Source organism: Mugil cephalus, chromosome 15 (genome assembly GCF_022458985.1).
Source record: "Mugil cephalus isolate CIBA_MC_2020 chromosome 15, CIBA_Mcephalus_1.1, whole genome shotgun sequence".
NCBI lineage: Eukaryota > Metazoa > Chordata > Actinopteri > Mugiliformes > Mugilidae > Mugil > Mugil cephalus.
In genome coordinates this window covers 12088195-12106828 of record NC_061784.1, presented here as the reverse complement: position 1 = coordinate 12106828, position 18634 = coordinate 12088195, and the positions used below count along the sequence as shown (strand labels likewise).

General features: G+C 40.8%; 3 protein-coding genes across 8 annotated transcripts; all 3 read right to left on the bottom strand.

Annotated features, from left to right (window-relative positions):
- Positions 1-302: 302 nt before the first annotated feature.
- Positions 303-6034, bottom strand: cct8 (chaperonin containing TCP1, subunit 8 (theta)). Of its 4 annotated transcripts, none has more exons than XM_047607426.1 (16): positions 5866-6034; positions 5226-5316; positions 5056-5135; positions 4826-4975; positions 4337-4517; positions 4166-4227; positions 3946-4083; positions 3679-3857; positions 3398-3464; positions 3225-3312; positions 3022-3137; positions 2772-2843; positions 2468-2632; positions 2083-2202; positions 1236-1387; positions 303-594 (listed from the first exon to the last, which is right to left on the bottom strand). In XM_047607426.1, exons 1-15 carry the CDS (start codon positions 5923-5925, stop codon positions 1280-1282), a joined length of 1677 nt encoding a protein of 558 aa, XP_047463382.1. In that variant the 5' UTR covers positions 5926-6034; the 3' UTR covers positions 303-594; positions 1236-1279. The 4 variants fall into 4 exon arrangements, with proteins under 4 accessions (XP_047463382.1, XP_047463380.1, XP_047463383.1 ...); XM_047607424.1 differs by having other exon boundaries at positions 1250-1387; XM_047607427.1 differs by having other exon boundaries at positions 1277-1387.
- A 1334-nt stretch (positions 6035-7368) lies between these two features.
- Positions 7369-12536, bottom strand: LOC125020703. Of its 3 annotated transcripts, XM_047606147.1 has the most exons (6): positions 11686-12536; positions 10674-10992; positions 10254-10555; positions 10058-10153; positions 9320-9359; positions 8306-8453 (listed from the first exon to the last, which is right to left on the bottom strand). In XM_047606147.1, the coding sequence occupies exons 1-5, from the start codon at positions 11829-11831 to the stop codon at positions 9329-9331; spliced, it is 894 nt and encodes a 297-aa protein (XP_047462103.1). In that variant the 5' UTR covers positions 11832-12536; the 3' UTR covers positions 8306-8453; positions 9320-9328. The 3 variants fall into 3 exon arrangements, with proteins under 3 accessions (XP_047462102.1, XP_047462104.1, XP_047462103.1); XM_047606146.1 differs by lacking the exon at positions 9320-9359 and having other exon boundaries at positions 7369-8453; XM_047606148.1 differs by lacking the exon at positions 9320-9359 and having other exon boundaries at positions 7369-8453; positions 10674-10969; positions 11686-11804.
- Positions 12537-12682: 146 nt separating this feature from the next.
- tmigd1 (transmembrane and immunoglobulin domain containing 1) lies at positions 12683-16532 on the bottom strand. The gene is made up of 6 exons (XM_047606149.1): positions 16393-16532; positions 15853-15933; positions 15456-15743; positions 14686-14973; positions 14432-14535; positions 12683-14346 (listed from the first exon to the last, which is right to left on the bottom strand). The coding sequence occupies exons 2-6, from the start codon at positions 15914-15916 to the stop codon at positions 14335-14337; spliced, it is 756 nt and encodes a 251-aa protein (XP_047462105.1). The 5' UTR covers positions 15917-15933; positions 16393-16532; the 3' UTR covers positions 12683-14334.
- Between the last annotated feature and the right edge of the window lie 2102 nt (positions 16533-18634).

Here is an 18634-nt window from a genome sequence, read left to right as displayed (position 1 = left end):
ATGAGCTGGGCTCTGCTCAAGGTTTCTTCCTGTTAAAGGGAGGTTTTACTTGCCACCGTTGCCCTCAGGCTTGCTCCTGAGGTTACAGGTAAATTCCTACATGCTTGAGGTATCAGCTTTGAGCTGAGCGCAGTGTTGAGTGGGCTGAGGGGAATGTAAAGAAAGTGATTTGGTACTACAGTTCTGTACCGTTTTTTTGGAACAAAAACTGTGTCACCGTTCCCAACTTGTTCCTCATTGAATAACCAACCCGTGGTAAAATGAGATTAGAAAAAGACTAAAGAAAAGACTCCCACAAGATGTGACAGCGCAAGTGCCTTTTATTTGGGACGAAGAACAAAAAAAAAAGCAAACGGAGCCAACTGCACTTTTTACTTTCACATATTACTTCGGAAACCAATGTGTGGTCGTTTCTACAAAATAAACCAAAGAGGCGAGCTTTAAATAAACAAGTAGAAAAGGTTTGTGAATTGACGTGGGAGCGTTCAGGGTCGAAGGAGCATCGGCTGAACGGCGTCAGGTTCAGTCGTCGTCATCAAAGTCCTTCCTGCCCTGGGGAGCTCTGGGTCCTCCTGCTGTTTTGGCCATGATGATCTGAAAGGAGAGGGGGGGAAGTAAAGTCCGTCAGTACTTTCTAACTGGGTAAGTGAGAGCACTGAGATCCATGCGGCTTTGATGCAGGGTCTTCAAACATAAACAGGCTTGAAGAATACGTTAGTCTTTGCTTGATGTCACATGTTCAAGTCAAAAATGACTGGATTATATATTCATGAGCACATGTGGCAATACGTCAGATAACATAAAATAGTCCCAGTCCAATTAGCTTCAATGCTGAGAGTAACTATGCCACATTAGGCTGAATTTCTATGTAAGTATTAATTTAAATTTCTCCTTTAAACTACATGTTTCAAGCAACATCTGCCACTTGCCTGAGTACGTCCCCTGCAAGATAAAGAGTTAAAGAGTGCATGCAGCATGCTATCACACCATCCACTATCTGTTTTGTGCAAATTTTAACAGTGGCACACCTGGCATTAATAAAAAAAAAAAAAAAAGCACCGTGAAGTGTCTGAATCCAGTTAGAAACACAACATTTCGTCTTCTTTGAGTTATCACACCCGGTGTTAGTAGTGACACAACAAATCATTTCACAACGTCGGTGTAGCGTGAGCGAGTGAGTGAGTACAATCTGTGCAGAGACTTCGGAGGTAAAAAAATAAATAAATAAATCGCACACGCATTCCAGGACCTGCTGCCAGAGGGTGTGCGTGTTCACCCTCTAATGGTGAGTGTCAAACTGATCAGGCGCCTCGTCCCAACCGTCCTTGTCCCAGTGGCCTCTCTGCTTGGGAGCCCTGGGTCCCCCTGCAGTCTTAGCCATGATGATCTGGATCGCACATATACACACACACTAACATGAACTATCTGGATGGTGTCGACTTGTTTAAACTGCTGAAAGAACATTAGATCTGAATGAAATTTAACAAAACAATAACCAGAAGCTATTTATGTGATTCAAACCATTAAGCTAAAAGGGAGAAAAGGCGTCGTTAAAGCAAATCTTTTGTTGAGAAACCCAAATAAGGACATTAATAAGAATATATTCACAACTGACTGGTGGACTCCCAAGACGTTGTACGTCTGTAACAAGTCACGGGTGTGTAACATACTCTCAATTTGAGAGCTTACTGTTAAAACAGAATATAAATTAAAATCCATGTGATGCGCCAAAAATCCTAACAAGCGCAGCCTGAATCAATGCCTGATAAATACAATCTCTCCCTGCTACAGGCGTCCATTGTTGCTAATGGGTTGTACGTTAAATAGTTACAACGAATGTAAACCCTGATGCCTATTTGGAGCCAAAACCGCAAACACTGGCCGTCTGTGATAAGTAATCACAAACACAGTAAATGTGAATTAATGCTCGGCTTAAAACGATCCAGGAACAAAAGCACCATAAACTTGACTCTATTTCACTGTCAACACAAACACAAAATGAGTCCAGCTTTCAGCAACACCTGCGTGAATTTCACATTTTGATTATATGAATAGCCTTGTGGGTTTTTTTTTTTAACACACCTGATCCACCCTCAGTACAGTGATGGCAGCGTTGGTGGCCAGTTTGATTCCCCAGTGCTTGACCAAGTAAGGCTCCACGATGCCACATTCCAGCATGTCCTTCACAGCGGGACCCTCTCCCTAAAGAAAGCAGGACATCCACAACGTCAGTGACCAGACAGAAAGATACACTTAAACTGAAAAACAGAGCATTAGTTGTCTCCTTTGATGTTCAATTAATGGGTCAAACATACTTTATTAAGCATAAAAAACTCAGGAATGGCATCACATATTATATTACTATTGTATAATGTGAAACCAGGTGGCTTTAAATCTTCAACAAAAAGTTCTTCTTTATCTGTTCAAGAGGCTGAAATTTATTATTAAATTCTCTTGTTACATTTACCTCAATGTCGAAGCCCATGTTTTTGTTTCCCTCGTGATGAGCAGCGTACAGTTTGGAGATGAGCTCGCTCGCCCTCACACCAGAGTTCTCGGCCAGGGAACGTGGCAACATCTCGAAGGCCTCGGCGAACTTTTTGATGGCGTATTGCTCCAGACCGGGGCAGGACTACAGACAGAGAGAGAGGGGGGAAACAAAGAGGTTTGTGTTTTTGCTACTGATGGAGTAAAGACAGAAAATGGTAAAATCAAGAGAGCCATTAGTACGATCCTGGCATGTCTCAGATATGGAAGTGAAATCTGCGTACCTCTCCGTATGAGGTGAGCTGCTTGGCCAGTTCGATCTCAGTGGCTCCTGCTCCTGGTACCAGTCGCTTGTCCTAGAGACAGTGAGTAACACAGATACTGTAGCTCTTGTGCAGGAAAAATAGTAAATAGAAACAGCTTCTAATAGTCAGAGAAATCAGGAACGCGAGAAAGACACATTTCCAAAAGAAAGAAAGAAAATCTTTCATGGAGAATCTTAAAATGGAGTTTTGGTTTAATGTGCTGACTTACCCTGACCAGAACCTTGAAGGTGTTGACTCCATCATCTATAGCCCTCTCGATATCATCCATCAGGTTGTCAGTGGAGCCTCTGATCACCACTGTTGAGATGGCACCGTCCTCTTTCTCTGTTTAAGGCCAAATAACAACGTTAAGTCCGACTCTCATGTGGATCAAAGATCAGGTTTAAAATGTAGATCCATAGAGGGATTTACCGTGTTTGAAGGCCACCACCTGAGTGTCTCCCACCTCAGTCAGATACACATTGTCACAGTGACCCATCTCCTCTGGAGTTGGAGCCGTCTATGGATGGAAAAATACATTTATTTCTCACTATATAACGGTCTGTTTTAAATAGGTGATCTGGAGAAAACGAGGCCACACTCACCATCCTGGGCAGGGCCACAGCTCCGACAGTCTTGCATAACCTCCTGAGGTCCCACTTGCTGTTAAGCCTGATGGTTAAAAAGGAGGATTTAGGGCTTAAAAGTACATAGCAATAAAAAGCACACTACCATTACAGGCACTCTATCCAGGACAATGTTGTGAAATATGTGGCAACCACCAACTAATATGAAATAATGACAAAAATATGTGATGATAGCCACAGAATGTAACTTCTCTTAAGTTTACATGAACTAATTACGAAAGCTTGCTCTGATCACCTACCTGACCACCATGAGCTTGTACTTGTTGGCGTAGTGCAGCGCCATGTCGGCCACTTTCCCCCCAGTTACCACCACGTTGGCGCCGGCCTCCTTGATGGCCTTGACCTGAGCCTCCATCATGTCCTCCTCTCCCTTGCTGAAGTCCATGAGCTCCTTTGCATTATTTATCAATACTGTTCCCTGTGGAGACAGACCAGACAATTGTCAGCACCAAGATCAGCACCAGGACCAGCACCTATTGAGGGAACGCGTGTGAAGCGTCCGTTACCTTGGTCTCTGTCACCATGCAGTCAAAGGGGCAGGAGAAGACGGCGATCTTGGCGTCTTTAACTGACGTGACGTCGCCCTCTGCCTCCTTCTTAAAAACCATGCCGTGTAGAACGGTAGACGCCGTCACTCCACAGCCCTGAAAACACCACCAGGCGTCATTTAGAAGCAAACAACACACGCACAGAAACAAACTGTAACCCGTGGAGAAAGGTTTTTACCAAAATCTTGCACACTCTGACGCAATCAACATTGAAGTTGCCGGACTCAGGGAAGATGGATACTGTAAAAAAAGAGAGAAAGTCAGAGAAACACAGAAGTTAATGACCATGAAGGCAATTACCTCCGACAGCTGTTACTGATGCAGTGGGGAGGCTGAATTTCTGACTCACCACAAGCCTGTGCAATGAGGTTGGAGAGGAAGTCTTCGTTGCCGTACTGTTTACTCATGACCGCTGTGCGGATGAGAGATGCAGCTTCCTTAACATCATGGAGGTTCTTGGCTGAGGAGCACACGCACTCTGCCAGGATCTCCTGAGCCTTCTTACAGGCCAGCTCATAGCCTTCAATCACCTGGAGGAAACAAATATAGGAAAAGGAACTGAGAAAATGCAACTATTTAGACAAACTTTATGACAGAAATTCATATTTGAAAACATTTAAAACATAACATTATAAAACAGACAAAAAAAGACAAAGAGGGGGCTCTTAACAGCAGCATGTGTCTATATCTGTTTGCCTGATGGCAGCATCTTTAAGCTTAAAATAACTTAAATTTTAGCAGTAGCGGTCTTAAAAACGTCTAAATACTGATGTACAACTGTTGTATCATCGCATAATCTACGCAGACCTGATGATGTTCACTGGCTACACGTGTTTACCTCTGACACAGACAAGCCCATCCTGAGCAGCTCCTCAGCCAGCTCCAGCAGAGCTCCGGCAAACACCAGCACGAAGTTGGTCCCGTCTCCCACCTCCTGTTCTTGCATGTGGGACGCCATCACGATCATTTTGGCTGCCGGATGCTGCACCTATAAAACCAAATCCACACAGTTGTTAGGCTTTCGAAGTGAATTCAAAAATCAGGATGATGCTTGATGAGGTTCCTCACCTCAAGCTCTCTGAGAATTGTTGCTGCATCATTGGTGACAAACAGCTTCTCCAAGTGGTTAATGACCATTTTGTTCATACCTGAAAGGCAACAAAAACATAGTTTAATGATTGTCATTTTGCTGGTTTGAAGCAAGAGCTAAGATTTTAATATTTGAGGAGTATACCCACCGTTTGGCCCATAGGCGGTGCGTGTGGTCTGGGACAGCTCCTTGCATGCTTTAATGTTCCTAAAGACTGCCTCCTCAAGCCCTGAATAGTGCTGTACAGGACAACAGAGGACAGAGAGATATAATGCATTTCATTAATGTCAGGAACTAATAAATACGTATTTACTGCATATTTATCAACTTAAAATAAAAGAAATAATACCAAAAGCCATGGCTATATTAATCAGTCATTGCGGATGATTGATCAGGCAAAGGATTTGCAATTAGAGGGACAACAATGTTAATTTGAGTGAAAATAGCTAACCCAAAACAGGAAGCATCAGCCAGACCATGTAAGGCGACAGTCTCAATGTTGAGAGTTAGCTCAAAGCTAGCTGGGTGTGACTACAGTCTGACAAGGCAGTTATTGACAACCTTAAATACTAAAGACACATAATGCATGCTAAAGAGCTAAGAAAAGCAGGGAAACCAGCCTTTCATCCTCATCATGGCAGGCCCCGGCTCCAGCTGCCTTCTAGAAACATCCCACATGACATGTGAATGGAGATGCTAACTCAGGGGCTAACCTTAGCTAGCATGCCACTTCGCAATGACTCACTCAAAAGCCAACACTCGACACAAAGCCGGTCATTTAATCTCACCTTGGCGCCATCTTTCAACATTTGGGCAAAGCCCGGTGCTTTGGGGACGTGAAGGGCCATTTTCTGATGTCTATTAGCCCCGGTATCCTGAAGAAGGTAGCCGCGGCGTGGTTTCTGCGATGGGTACAAAGCCGGAGAGGCAGAGGGAGGGGAAGACGAGACGGGGGGAGGCTAACGTCATGAGCTAACGACGGGTAGCAACAAGGGACAAACCGAGGTGTTCTCGTATCACCTGCTATGACCACAACCTACCACATGAGGGCAGTGTTGCCTTTATGTAATCTACCGCATGTCTGTGAAGGTTCTCAGTCATCCAGGTCATGGTATGGATCCAAAAGGCGTTTAAAAAGGCAACTGGACTTGAAGAGTCTTGAGGAGACGTTTCATCAAAGTATCGCTTTCAGTACAAAGAGACTGGTTTAAATAGGGAACTCTGTCGGTATAGACCCATCAGAAACCTGATTGACCAGCAATTGCTGCTACTAATTTCCATTAGCAGGTAGGGTGGGAAAGAAAGAGGGGAGGGAAGAGGACATTGACAAATAGTGCCCCATCCTCAACAACAGGTAAGTATCTTCCTATAAATGGAAATTAGATGAACCAGTTACTGGTCAATCAAGTTTCTGACAGGTTTATACCAACAGAGTTCCCTATTTAAACCCCAGCTTTTCACCAGTCCCTTGGAACTGAAGAAGCTACTCGGATGAGTGGAGATATGTCTTCTCAAAACTCTACAAGTTCAATTGCTTTTTGGCAAGCAAACAAACCGACAAACAAACAAAAAATATGCTGAGTGTCCAAATTCCATGAGTCAAAGTAATACTACTACAATTAACATAGAAAATGTATGAGAAAGTAAAGGTAAAAACACCACAAATTGAAATAACAAAAATAAAATTGAAAGGACAGTGTACAATATTTAATATGGTTCCTGTGATATATTAATTTAATCACTGGAATAATATATGTGTTGGATAATTAATGGTGGGCGGCCGACTGGAGCCTTTCCGCATGTTCTCCTTGTGTCTGACATGCTTGTTAGGTTAATTGGTGAATGTATGAATGGAGAGACTCTTGTCTAGTGAAAGCTGAGATAGGCTCCAGGTCGTCCCGCGACAACAAGCAGCTACAGAAAATGAATGAATGTAATTTTGCAGCAGTACTATTTTACTATATTGCATGGTGTTGAGTAGTTTAATCGATAGTAAGTCACAGTATTGTATAACAACCTATCACAGGAAAACAGACCACAACTAGTTAGAGTATATAGTAACATCAAAATATATGCACACTGACCTTTTATAACTTCTATTTAATTATGAATTAATATAAAAGTATTGTTGTAAAAATAAAGTTTTCCTTTTTTTTAATTATTATGACTACTTTAGAAACTGTGTTCCTTGACGTAAGAGATTTGATTTCTTTAGGAAAACATAAATTTAAACCAAACTTATTAAGTTTTTGCAAGTGATAGGAACGCAAAATGAAAACGCACAAAGGAGATCATTGTAGAAGCTTACATGTTTTATTGTGTACATATGTTTTTCACATTCAGACAGAGAAGATTTCTCCCTTTCTTTCCCTCATTAATGCAGAAAAAGGAGGTACCAATACATGGAGAACAAATAAGATGAGCGTTTTGCTTCCTTTGAGGAGGTTCGCTAGACAGTCGCTACACTAATAACTCACTGGACGTTTCTTTATAACAACATCATCATCATTGCCGTCATCTGGTAATGAGCCATTAAATCTTCCCCCATCACATTATCAAATGATTTATGTGAACAGTGTTGCTGCATGAATCATCCACAGGCCGTTAAAACTGTCGACCTCTGCTGACGCAAAATTATGGCGAAAAAAAAAACCACATTCAGTAACTGTGCATGCTATATAAAAAGTCCCCTTTCATAGAAAATACACTTAAAATTTTGGTATAATCCCAATGTCACATATAATATATAATAATAAAAAAAGTTAGTAGTAACATTATTGCATACGTGTAAAATATAAAATAGAGGAAAGCGGCTCTCCTCACTGTCAGTGAATTTAGCGTTAGCCGTGCAGATACGAGTTTGGTGTTGTGCAGCATCTCTTTCAGAAACTACAGTAGAAAAACGTTTCAACGCAGAGTGAGAACACAAACTAAAATATTAGTATTTTGAACATGAAACTAAAGACATTTGGTTGTAGCAGCTAGGACGAATACATACACCACAGTTTAGAACAATCCCTTTGGTGGCTATAATGGGGATACTCTACCCACAGCTAGCTAACCTGAGAGGTGTAAACACACAACACGGATAAAAAAAGAAGTTCCCAATATCGTGACAACACTACACGTACATGTAACAGTGACACCACAGTAACAATAAATGTAACACATGAATACAAAAAGGTCCTGCGTCTTACATACACACAGTCGTGTAGTTCAGTTGGGTTTGCGAATAGTGTTCACAGCTGTGTTGGCCCATCCTCCCAGCGTGTTGGAGAGGTTTGTGGCTCGACGCGTGAGGTTTGAGCGACTGAGTTTACCGCTCGGGTCCAACTTTCTCATCACCGCGCCTCCAGAACGCTCCTTCGTACTGGGTCTGTGTAGAGAGAGAAACAACTGCTGAAGAAAGCATAAATAGAGAGAGGATATCCACACGTATCTGTGACTGGACTGTAAGACTCTGACCTCCTGAGACCTGAGCTTTTATTTGTCGTGTGCTGTTAATTCCTCCGAGGAGCTAAGATTTATAAAAACTAATCTCTGAGCAGGGCGTATAATCCCAATGTCCTCAAACGGGTACTTGCTAATTAGCGACGCTGTAGCTTTTTACTTTTGATAGAGTTTGTTAAATTTGCATTAGATAAGTTTGGACCACAAAAATAAAAGATGTCGCTGAAATGCCCACTTATCATGCTATCATGTTTTTACACTGACTTACAGCGTATTGACCCTTTGCTACCTGGCAGATGAAGGCGTCCACTTACGAGAACAACGGGTCTAAATGAAGCAGAATAAGAAGCTACCACAAACCTAAAACATGTGCCCATATGAGGACGCAGGGTCTCAGGAGGTAAAGACATCAATAATGTATCTAATTACTCTTTTTTGTCTCTTTTAGGTACATTATTAAATGTTTAACATTAAACAGTTAAATCCTTAAAACTGCAACAAATATCAAGCATCAAAGAGGGTATTTTATTATATTTGAGAAACAGTACGGTGAAAAAGAAAGTGTTAATACGCAAAGCAAAAGGTTTAAAGTCAGAAAGAAGTGCGAGTCTGAAAGAAAAAGAGTCGCCTTTGCTCAGATAATTTGCAGAACAGAAGCTTGTTATTGCACCAGGCTTTCACGGTTTCATATAGAGACACATGCGTGGTGCATGCAGAGTAGCTTTGCCATGTGCTTATAAGTAGTTGCAGAAGGAACAGTCAGCGTATCTTAGAAGGATTATTAGAATTTACCTTCCTGTCCTACTCCACAATTAGGGAATAGCCAAATTGCCTGTAGTAGGTGGGAAACAAACTTGTTTAAATTCCCAATGACAGATCTTTTCACAGAGAGGAAAACAGTTGACGGTGTGTGATTTGCACGGATAACAGACAAGGTCACTGTACGTTTCTGCTTTTCACCACGTATCCAATTCCTCCTGCATGAGACGAGGCTCTGATATTTTGAATGTCAACACAGGAAGTGATGCAAACGCATCCACCGCTCTCTCCGGCACATATTTTTGTCATTTAATCTGGCTCCACTTCCCACACCACCCGTCCTCCCACTCCCGCCTCATCCGAATACCAGAAACACAGACCCAGTTTCAAACCGAGGCGGGAAGAATGTCGGGGGGAGGGGAAGGAAGCGTGGAGACCCACAAGCTGTGCGACCGAGATTCTTTGGGTGGGAGAGCGAGGAGGTCAGACACACGCCTCTATAGTCTCCTCTGTGTAGTGTGGATATGTATGAATAAAGTTAATATGACCGGGGGATTACTCAAATACACACGATACTCAAAGTCAACTACAGTAAAGCACACACTTTAATTCAGAGAGAAAATTATAAGAAGAACTTCATTTTCCTTGTTTGTTTGTTTTTTTTTTTTTAACTTTTAAGCCCTTTCAACAGACAATACTCTGACTAATAGTCACTTTATCAAATTGTGACTGTACTGGACATTGTTTAATTAAAACAGCAAAGCGCCTCACCTGTCGTCTCTGCCAATAATGTCATCAAAGGCCTTGGACAGATGTTTGAGCCTCCTCAGTCCACTGGACACCGACTCCAAATCTTGGTCAAATTTTCTGTTAAAGAAGAAAAAAAAAACACAAAAATAAACCGTCTAACCACTAAATCTGTGCAGTTGGTTATGTGATTACACAAAGAAATTAAAAAAAAGCTCACAGCCTCTGGTTTTGCGTGTTGGGCGACGCAAAGGGACTTCGTAACGCAGCCATACGGACCAGCTGCCTCCTGCCTCCCCCTGTCTTCACACCCCGTACATTTGCCTCGGGCGTCCTTCGTCCCCTGGAGCCCGGAGTACGCCCGGGCGTGACCGCTGATCTCGGGGTGCGCCTGGGTGTCGCAGCTCGGCGAGGCGTACGCCTCGGAGTGCAAGAAGTGGATGGACCAGCATTTTCTGCATCACGGCCAGGGGTTGCAACCAAACAGTCCTCACGTGTAAACTCTCTGTTTCTCTGCAACCTCTGGATAAAAAAAAAAAAAGACACAAATGAGTGATGCTTGCTGTTGATGCTGAACCCTGTGACATCAAAAAGGTTAAAGGGCACAAACTTCAAGGCGCAACCAGTCCAGTGAATCTACCTGATACACTTCGGTGATGGAGTTCCGAGCACTGCGAGTCAGTTTGCGGACCGTGCTGGGTTTCGGTTCCTCCTTCGCGGTTTCCCAAGTCGGGTTCTCAGGGAGGGAGTTGGCCTGGACAGAGCGAAGAGGCAGCCGCTTGCGCAGAGACATTCGCAGAGAGTTAAGCGAAGACGAGGAGCGGAGTTTGCGGAAACGGTCGGGGGCCTCCGGGGAGCTCTCTGCCCCGTCGGACTCGTCCAGGACCGTGTGCGCCCGCCAGACTCCGACCACGGCTCTGCCAACACCATCCATCACTGAAGACGACATAAAGACTGAGCTGAGGGAAGACGACAAAACAACAGAAGTCTTTAAAAACAACATTATTTACACAAATTTTTAGGAAAACTGGAACTATAAAATCAGTCCTTGTCAGACTTTATATAAGTTACAATGATTAGGATTATTTATTTTGATTTATTTTATTTTTTGGACTTCAGATTAAGCTTTTTGAATCCTAAACAGCTAAAATAAAACATGTGACATGTAGAGTAGAGTCAAATTCCTCCTTTTTTAAATAAGAAAAATACTCTTTTAAAGTTGTTTTTATTCTCACGGAAATGTGAGGAATGTTAATGAACAAATGAAGGTAAAAATGACCCGTAACAACCCACACAATCAAGCAGCAATAATCGTGTTAGTGAGAGCTCCTCGGCTATTGTCTGACCAGGACAATGACCCTTGTTTAATTTAACCGAGGACAGTCCCATCCCAAACACAGCCAGAGGAAGAAATAACCGCGATTTAACACTTATGCGTCAAGTTAAGATAAATAATCTACGTTTAAAGACCCTTAACAGTGGAACTTAACACTACGTGTAGAAGTAATTTACTTCTCATTAGCAAACAACAATAGAGGTGCGCGAGGAAACAGCTCACACCGGATCACGTCTACATTTAAAAAAGGTTAATAACACGAATAAAAACAAAAGACGGTGCGTTATACAAACCACCTGCTGTTTTATGACTTTACCTTAAACTTTCTGTAGTGAGACCCGTGTGTCTTCTCCGCTTCTGCTGCCCAACTGTTGCGGCTCTTGTCTTTTCTTTCCCTGTTTTTGAATTTGGCGCTGGACCGCAAGTCCACGGGAGACCACGCCCTTTACGCAACCCCCCCATATGACGTAGGAAGTTACGGCGTGACGTAAGGGTTATTTACGTGCATTTAAGACCGAGACTGACTCAACTCATTAGTTTTAACCTATATACAGTAAATGGTTTTAACTTGCAAACTAGAAAATGTGCAAAACAACCTACGAAATCAACACTGAAGGGAAGAACATTATTACTTATTTCAAAGAGAATATATCATGTACCATTATCGATCTTTATATTTTATTAGGATATTTTCACATCAATAAATGTAAATTTCAAAACTCATTTCCACTATTTAGGTTGTTTTTGATTGAAGTGGATTTTTATTTTCAATCTCTTAAGTTGATCACAAATGGAAAATGTTTAGCGTTTATTAATATCAGGTTTTCAAACAATACGTGTCACGTAAAATTATGAAATCTGTTACACCAGGGCCAAGATTTGTCTTTTGTACTTATTTTAAATAAAATAGGAATAGTAAAACAGGAGAAAAATAATGACATGCTGACTGAAATGTTTGCATGAGAAATAAAGAAATAAAGAAATATGCAGTGCAAATCTTTTTTGTTTAGATAGATTAGATAAGATTAGATTAGATAGAAATAGATATGAGCGGAGAATAATGTTTTGCTTCTTTGGAATATGAACTGGTGTGTGGGACTGAGATTTATTTACAGAAGGAAATATGTTTTAGATTTAATTTTAGCAGTCACGAGGCACGTCAAGGCCACTCGTTTGTCAAGGTCACAAAATGTCGTACAACATTTGGCAACAGACGTCTGAAGATGAAACTTCCTTGTTCGGTTTAATCCTTGCAGGACTTGTTATTGTGGTGTACAGCAGTGAGGGAAAATATCTCCAGACTGAAGCACAGATTATTATTGTTATTACTTTTTTTATTAGGTCAAGAGAAAAGATATTTTCATAACAAACTTCATAGTCTACTTTTCAATTACAATTTATTACAGTAATGCCTTTTCTTTAAAAGTGACTGACGATCATGTAATTGTATTTAACAGAGCCCTCTTTACAGATTTAATGCAGTTCTATTAAAACAGATACAAATCCTTGACAGTTTTGAACACCATTTCCATGTGAAAAAAATAATAATTTACCAACATATCTGTACATGTATCTATAATCAACCCAGATTGTCACTTTTTCATATACGCCACAAACTACAGTGATTTCAGCTACGCTCAAATGCAATCCAGTGCGACATGTTCAGCAATAAAGCTTATCTGTTTAATTTTCAGTTTTTGTTGACTTTGTGTCAGACAGATGTTGTTATAACTAACAGACAGTAGGGGGGGGTTTATTGAATTATAAATAATTATGATATACTTGGAGGACAGTAAAATGTCCTCATCTCATTTAGATACACCAATAAAAATGATGAAAAAAAATAATACAAATCTAAGATGAACACACAATGAGCTCAGATGATCATATAATTCTATTCTTCAGAAAGTTAACTTTAATAAATACAACATGTGCCGTTAGTCCAAGACAGAACAAGAATTACAGATCACTAAATGCTATTTTTAATCGTACATGGTGAGGCTTGTCATTTTCTTCCCTACCTTTCCTCACATTCACCTGACAGACATGATGGATTAGGAAGGTTTGGAGGTGAGGGGACCAGCAGATGTCACTACAGACCTACACGTTGCATATTGCGTTGTTTTATGTGAACCTGTTAAGTGCTTTTTTTTTTATTGGTAATAACACAAAGACCTAGACCTTGACCCTTGCAACCTCACAGTCCCTGTACTTTTGTCTCATTAAAAGTAAATGTATAACACAATTTTAACGAGCCTTTTGCCGTGTTGTTGAGTCAAGAGGTAGAAGTTCAGCGCAAATATGGAGACTGGAAACGCAGACTTCGATTGCGTGCGAGACATTTGGCACGTGTTGGTACATTAAGCTCTAGTTACTACATAAATTTACATAACTCAATAATTTTAACCCATAACTCAACACGTGGCCTACTTTTTGTGATGTCCCAAACTGAGCTGTGTATCTTCTAAGTTCGTGAGATTCTAGTTTTGGTCTATTTTTATGACAAAGACATTAACAATCAAACCAGCAATTGCATGTTAAACCCCAGCATCATAAAGGTCTGGCGCCATCACAAAATGAAAAGCTTGATGTCATAACACAGACTCCATAGATCTCCCAGTGATAATTGGTACGTTGTGTATGATTTCAAAGGACATTTGAGAGGAAAATGTTGATTAGCCGGTGAGGACAGTGACCCCACTCTAGTGCAACAGTGAACCTGGATTTGTCCAGATGTACCAAAACAACCTACCAGTGCATCTATTCTTTGTTTAATCCGTGTTTCCCTTCAATTCCAGCGCTTGCGCTAAATAAAACTAATGACATCTATTATTAGCAGCTGATATAAATTTTAAAACTAGGCTTCATAAATAGGTAATGGTCTCTTGCACACACAAGAGAGTGATGGTGTCTTCGTGGCTTGCCTCAATGCGGTGGAGACGAGGAAACCTTCACACTTCCTCACTTACTTGCAACACTATTAAAAGAAAATGAACGTGTTACAAAGTCTGCATTGCAATGAACCAGAATTTGTGCCACGTGTACTTGTGCTATGTTGTTACCTTTGCGATTTTCTTCCACCGCGCAACAATGGCAAGAAGCGCAGTGAGGCACACCACCACAATTCCTGCTATCATGGGCATCAGCGGAAACTTAATGGTCTTGTCTAGAGATGAGGAGGAAGATGATTAACGCCTCTGTCTGAGTCAAGATTCAATGTGCTGATTACGCAGAAGCCATAAAATATCAAATGGAACTGTCTAATGCTCTGGTGCGAATTCGGTAACAACGTGCAGTGCCGAGAGTGTGAACTGACCTGTTACTGACACATGGAAAACCTTGCTGTGCGATCCATATTTGGGAGAGACGGCCGTGCAGCTGTATGTGCCTTCGTGCAGGCCTCTCTCACCGAACCTGGATCTGAGCTGGCTTGTAAAGCCGTCGTTGGTCACGCTGAAGCCGCCCGCTAACAGGTCCACCGCGGTTCCGTTATGTGTCCACGACACAGATGAGACCGGTGGATTGGCCTGGATGTTGCACTGCAGGACGAGCTCGGCCTCCTCCTCCACTACAACATCCTCAGCCCCGGAGAGCTGTGGGGGATCTGAAGAGGATCAGAGAGAACAGCGATGCTGCAGGGTTCATTTGAAGCAAATATAAATGTACAAAAAACAAAATGAAAGCATTTATGACATTTAAGGTTCCCAGATGGTGATGTTATCCATCTCGGCTAACACCATGCTAACAAGCTTAATAGCTCTGAACACACTCAAGGCTTTCGTGTATGTCAGTAGTTTTTCAGGCAATTAGTAAAATCTTGATCATGAGTATAGTTGAATTCTTCCAAAATCTGCATAACTATGCATTTGCCGAGGTATTTAAAAAAATAAATTAATAAATAAATAAATAAATAAATAAAAAGACTAAAATAACAGTAAAGGACGGCACGAGTTTGGGGGATCACAAGAGTCACTTATCCGTACAAAACATTTTAGTAGCTTATCATGTTGTAGACAACCGTCCCTGAATGTGGACAGAATCAATTATTGGCAACAAATATTGTCGTTAATATCATTCTGGACTCACATGTGACATTCAGGGTGACAGACATCCTGACAGTGTCATTTGTGCGCTGGTAACAGGTGAAAGTGGCATCGTTGTCGTCATAGATCACAGGCGAAACACACACGCTGCTGCGACCCTTCTTGTTTTCTTCCACGAGACTGACCAAAGCGCTATTTCTGAGCCAGACCAGCTCATTGTCATCTTCAGTCTCAGAGCTGGCACCAAGCGCACAAACCAGGGACACAGTCTTGTCCAGCTCTGTTGCTATAACACCCCCATCGGCATCTGGCGTAGTCTGGATACTAATGCCTTAGGAAAAGAAAAGGAGAGTTCAAACGTTAGGGAAACGGTGAGAACTGCACAGAGTGGGAAAATCCTAATTTGTGAGTTAAGTCCTTGATAACCAGATTTACGGTACCTAATATCTGGGTTGCACAGCAGAGGAGCAAGAGGAGAAGAGCTGTTCTGAACGTCGTCGTCATTGTTCTCTTGGACGGACCTGAAAGTAATGTAAAGATCATTGAAAAGGGCACTCATATGTGTGTTTAATCAGAATTCACCAACAACAGCACATTGACTGTAGTCAGCACATTTTTGTGAAAAATTTCAGTTGTCATCTGTGTCATTTAACAACCTCCACACACCACCAGAAAATAATCCTTTAGTCACTTCTGTTTTTACCCTCAGTACAAGTTTCAATTTCAGGCTATGAAACTTTTCTCCCTTGTCAAAATATTGTTACTGCACACTAAAACACAGACAAAGCGCTTCTGTTCCCCTGCTGTATGATTTTATAATAATACATAAATTACCATGAGATAGATGAGAAGGGATAATGTTTGTGACAAAAGTAATATCAATTTGGATAAAAGTGCTCTGATCACAGTTTTTTTGTGATTTGGAAAAGTTGTACAAGGAACACAACGTCCTCTCAGTACACGCACGAAGTAGCTCTTACCTGAAAATGACTGCTTCTTCTTATTTCTTGTCGTTTCCTTGAAGTGTTCTGTGTGTGTGATATGCAGATGTGAAGAGCTGCTTCGCTCTCGGGTAGCCCTTATATGCTTCACAGGTCACTTTTATAACTTCTCCCTCTGCCTCTAAGTGACTTTTTCATAATCTTATTTATCTATTTCCGTGAACACCCTTTCAAGGCTGCCACCTCTGAGTTTTTATTTTTTGTTCCATACTTAGGATGTACAAAAGGTTTTATTGGATGTTGTCATTGCCATGACACTAAAACGTTTTGGGCGTGTGTGGACGTAAAGATTAAAATACAAAAAAAAAACCTGTAAAGTTTTTATAGCCCATCATTCTTTGATCACGCAATGCACTCATGAAATTATTAACAAATGCAGACACGATGCAAATCTTTGGATTTATAATGATGGCAGTTTCAGTTGTAACAGGGATTATAATATACTAGAACATATATTAAGCATTTTCAGGTATTTGTGTTTCTCTACTTTATTTTGTACATAAAATTATGTACTTAGTATGTACTGTAATTCTGATTTATGATATGATTACATAAAAGTGTCGTAATGCTCTTTTCAGCTATTTTAACGTCCACGAGTAGGAAAACATGGATGTGACAATAAAGTCTGGATAATTATTTCCTTGTTGACTTATTCCATAATTGTAAAATCAAATGATTGACAGCAAATAGAGTGTATGGGTAAATAAAAACAAGTAAAACGAGTTTCTATCTATCCATATATAAAGGTTTGCCATGAGCTTAAAGTTAAGTTTAAAATTAAAATGCTTAAGTCCATAATGTACTGGATAGGTCTTCAACAGGGGGTTTGCGACCCCTAGCAGGTCCACGGAGGTACTGCAGAGGGGGTCTTTGCTTGATTAGATATTTTTTTATATATATTCTTTAATTTTACCCCCACAAATTTAAATTTCTTTAAATACACATTAACATGAATCCAACATACATCAGTAAAGGGATAAATGGAGTCAGAAGATGTTCGATTTCAGTCAACACTTCACTCATTCAGCAATACAGGATCTGTGTGAACAGCGCACAGTTTCACACAGACCGCAACACTAGACCTGTCAATGTAAGCCTCCTGTATCCAGCCAATCATAAGGCTGCATTTTACACACTGACTGTCAGGTTCCGAGAACCTATTCAGTCCCCAGGTAAAATCCCAGCAGCCTGCTGCAATATTAGCAGAAGACAAGCTAACAATGCAGCATTCTCCCATTAGTCAACTACTGAGGCCGAAATGGATTGTTTTATCGCTTTAACAGAAAATATTTGAATCTGTGTATTATTTGCACAGCTTAGTATTGAATGCAGAATGATAATAATGGTGTGTATTTATAAACAGCATTAGCACAAATATAGCAGGTAGGGGGTCCCTACTTAATCTCTCCATCAGTTTGGGGGTCCTTGGTCTGAACAATTTTGAAGACCCCTGATGTAGTGGGTGTATAATGTAGTATAGTATAAATTAGGCCGTACAAACTGACCTGAAGAAGTGAGCACCGGCCCAAATGTCCTCACTTTGTGCAAATGTCCTCACTCCAATGGTGAAAAACTCAAACTGGTCCTCAGAAAGATAGCTGTACAAGCGCAGCTATGTCAATGACTTTGCAAAAAAAATAATACCATAATAATAATAATAATAATAATAATAATAATAACAATAATAATAATAATAATAATAATAATAATAATAATGTGCATCAAACTGAAAATAAAGCATTAGAACAAGTGGAACAAAAAGTAAGTTATAAGGTAGTTGTAAGCTAGCTATCGCTGAAAGAGAAAAAGCAACAGATACCATTAGCTAGGACACAAAACAACAAAACATACAAATAATAACTAAAACACAACTGTTATTTAATGAATCTAATCTAATCTTTCTGAAGGTCATGTATCTTGGTAACTGAATGTATTACTTATGGTTATTGTTAAATCAGGCAGTAATTCAAGTTGAAATCATAATGGAGAAACAAAAACATATCTTAGCTACAAGCTAACAAGCTGAACTTACCAGATCAGCAGTAAACGTTGTCTCTATGGCTTCTCACTCTAGTGGAATTCATGTAATAAGTAATACTCATGTTAAACTCTTGTGGATGTGCTCTGTAGTATTACCAACTAACAGAGATAGATCATTGACCAGGGCTTTGGCGATGTGATGTGTCACTGAGTTGATGTTGGGTACGACAGGTCTGAGGGG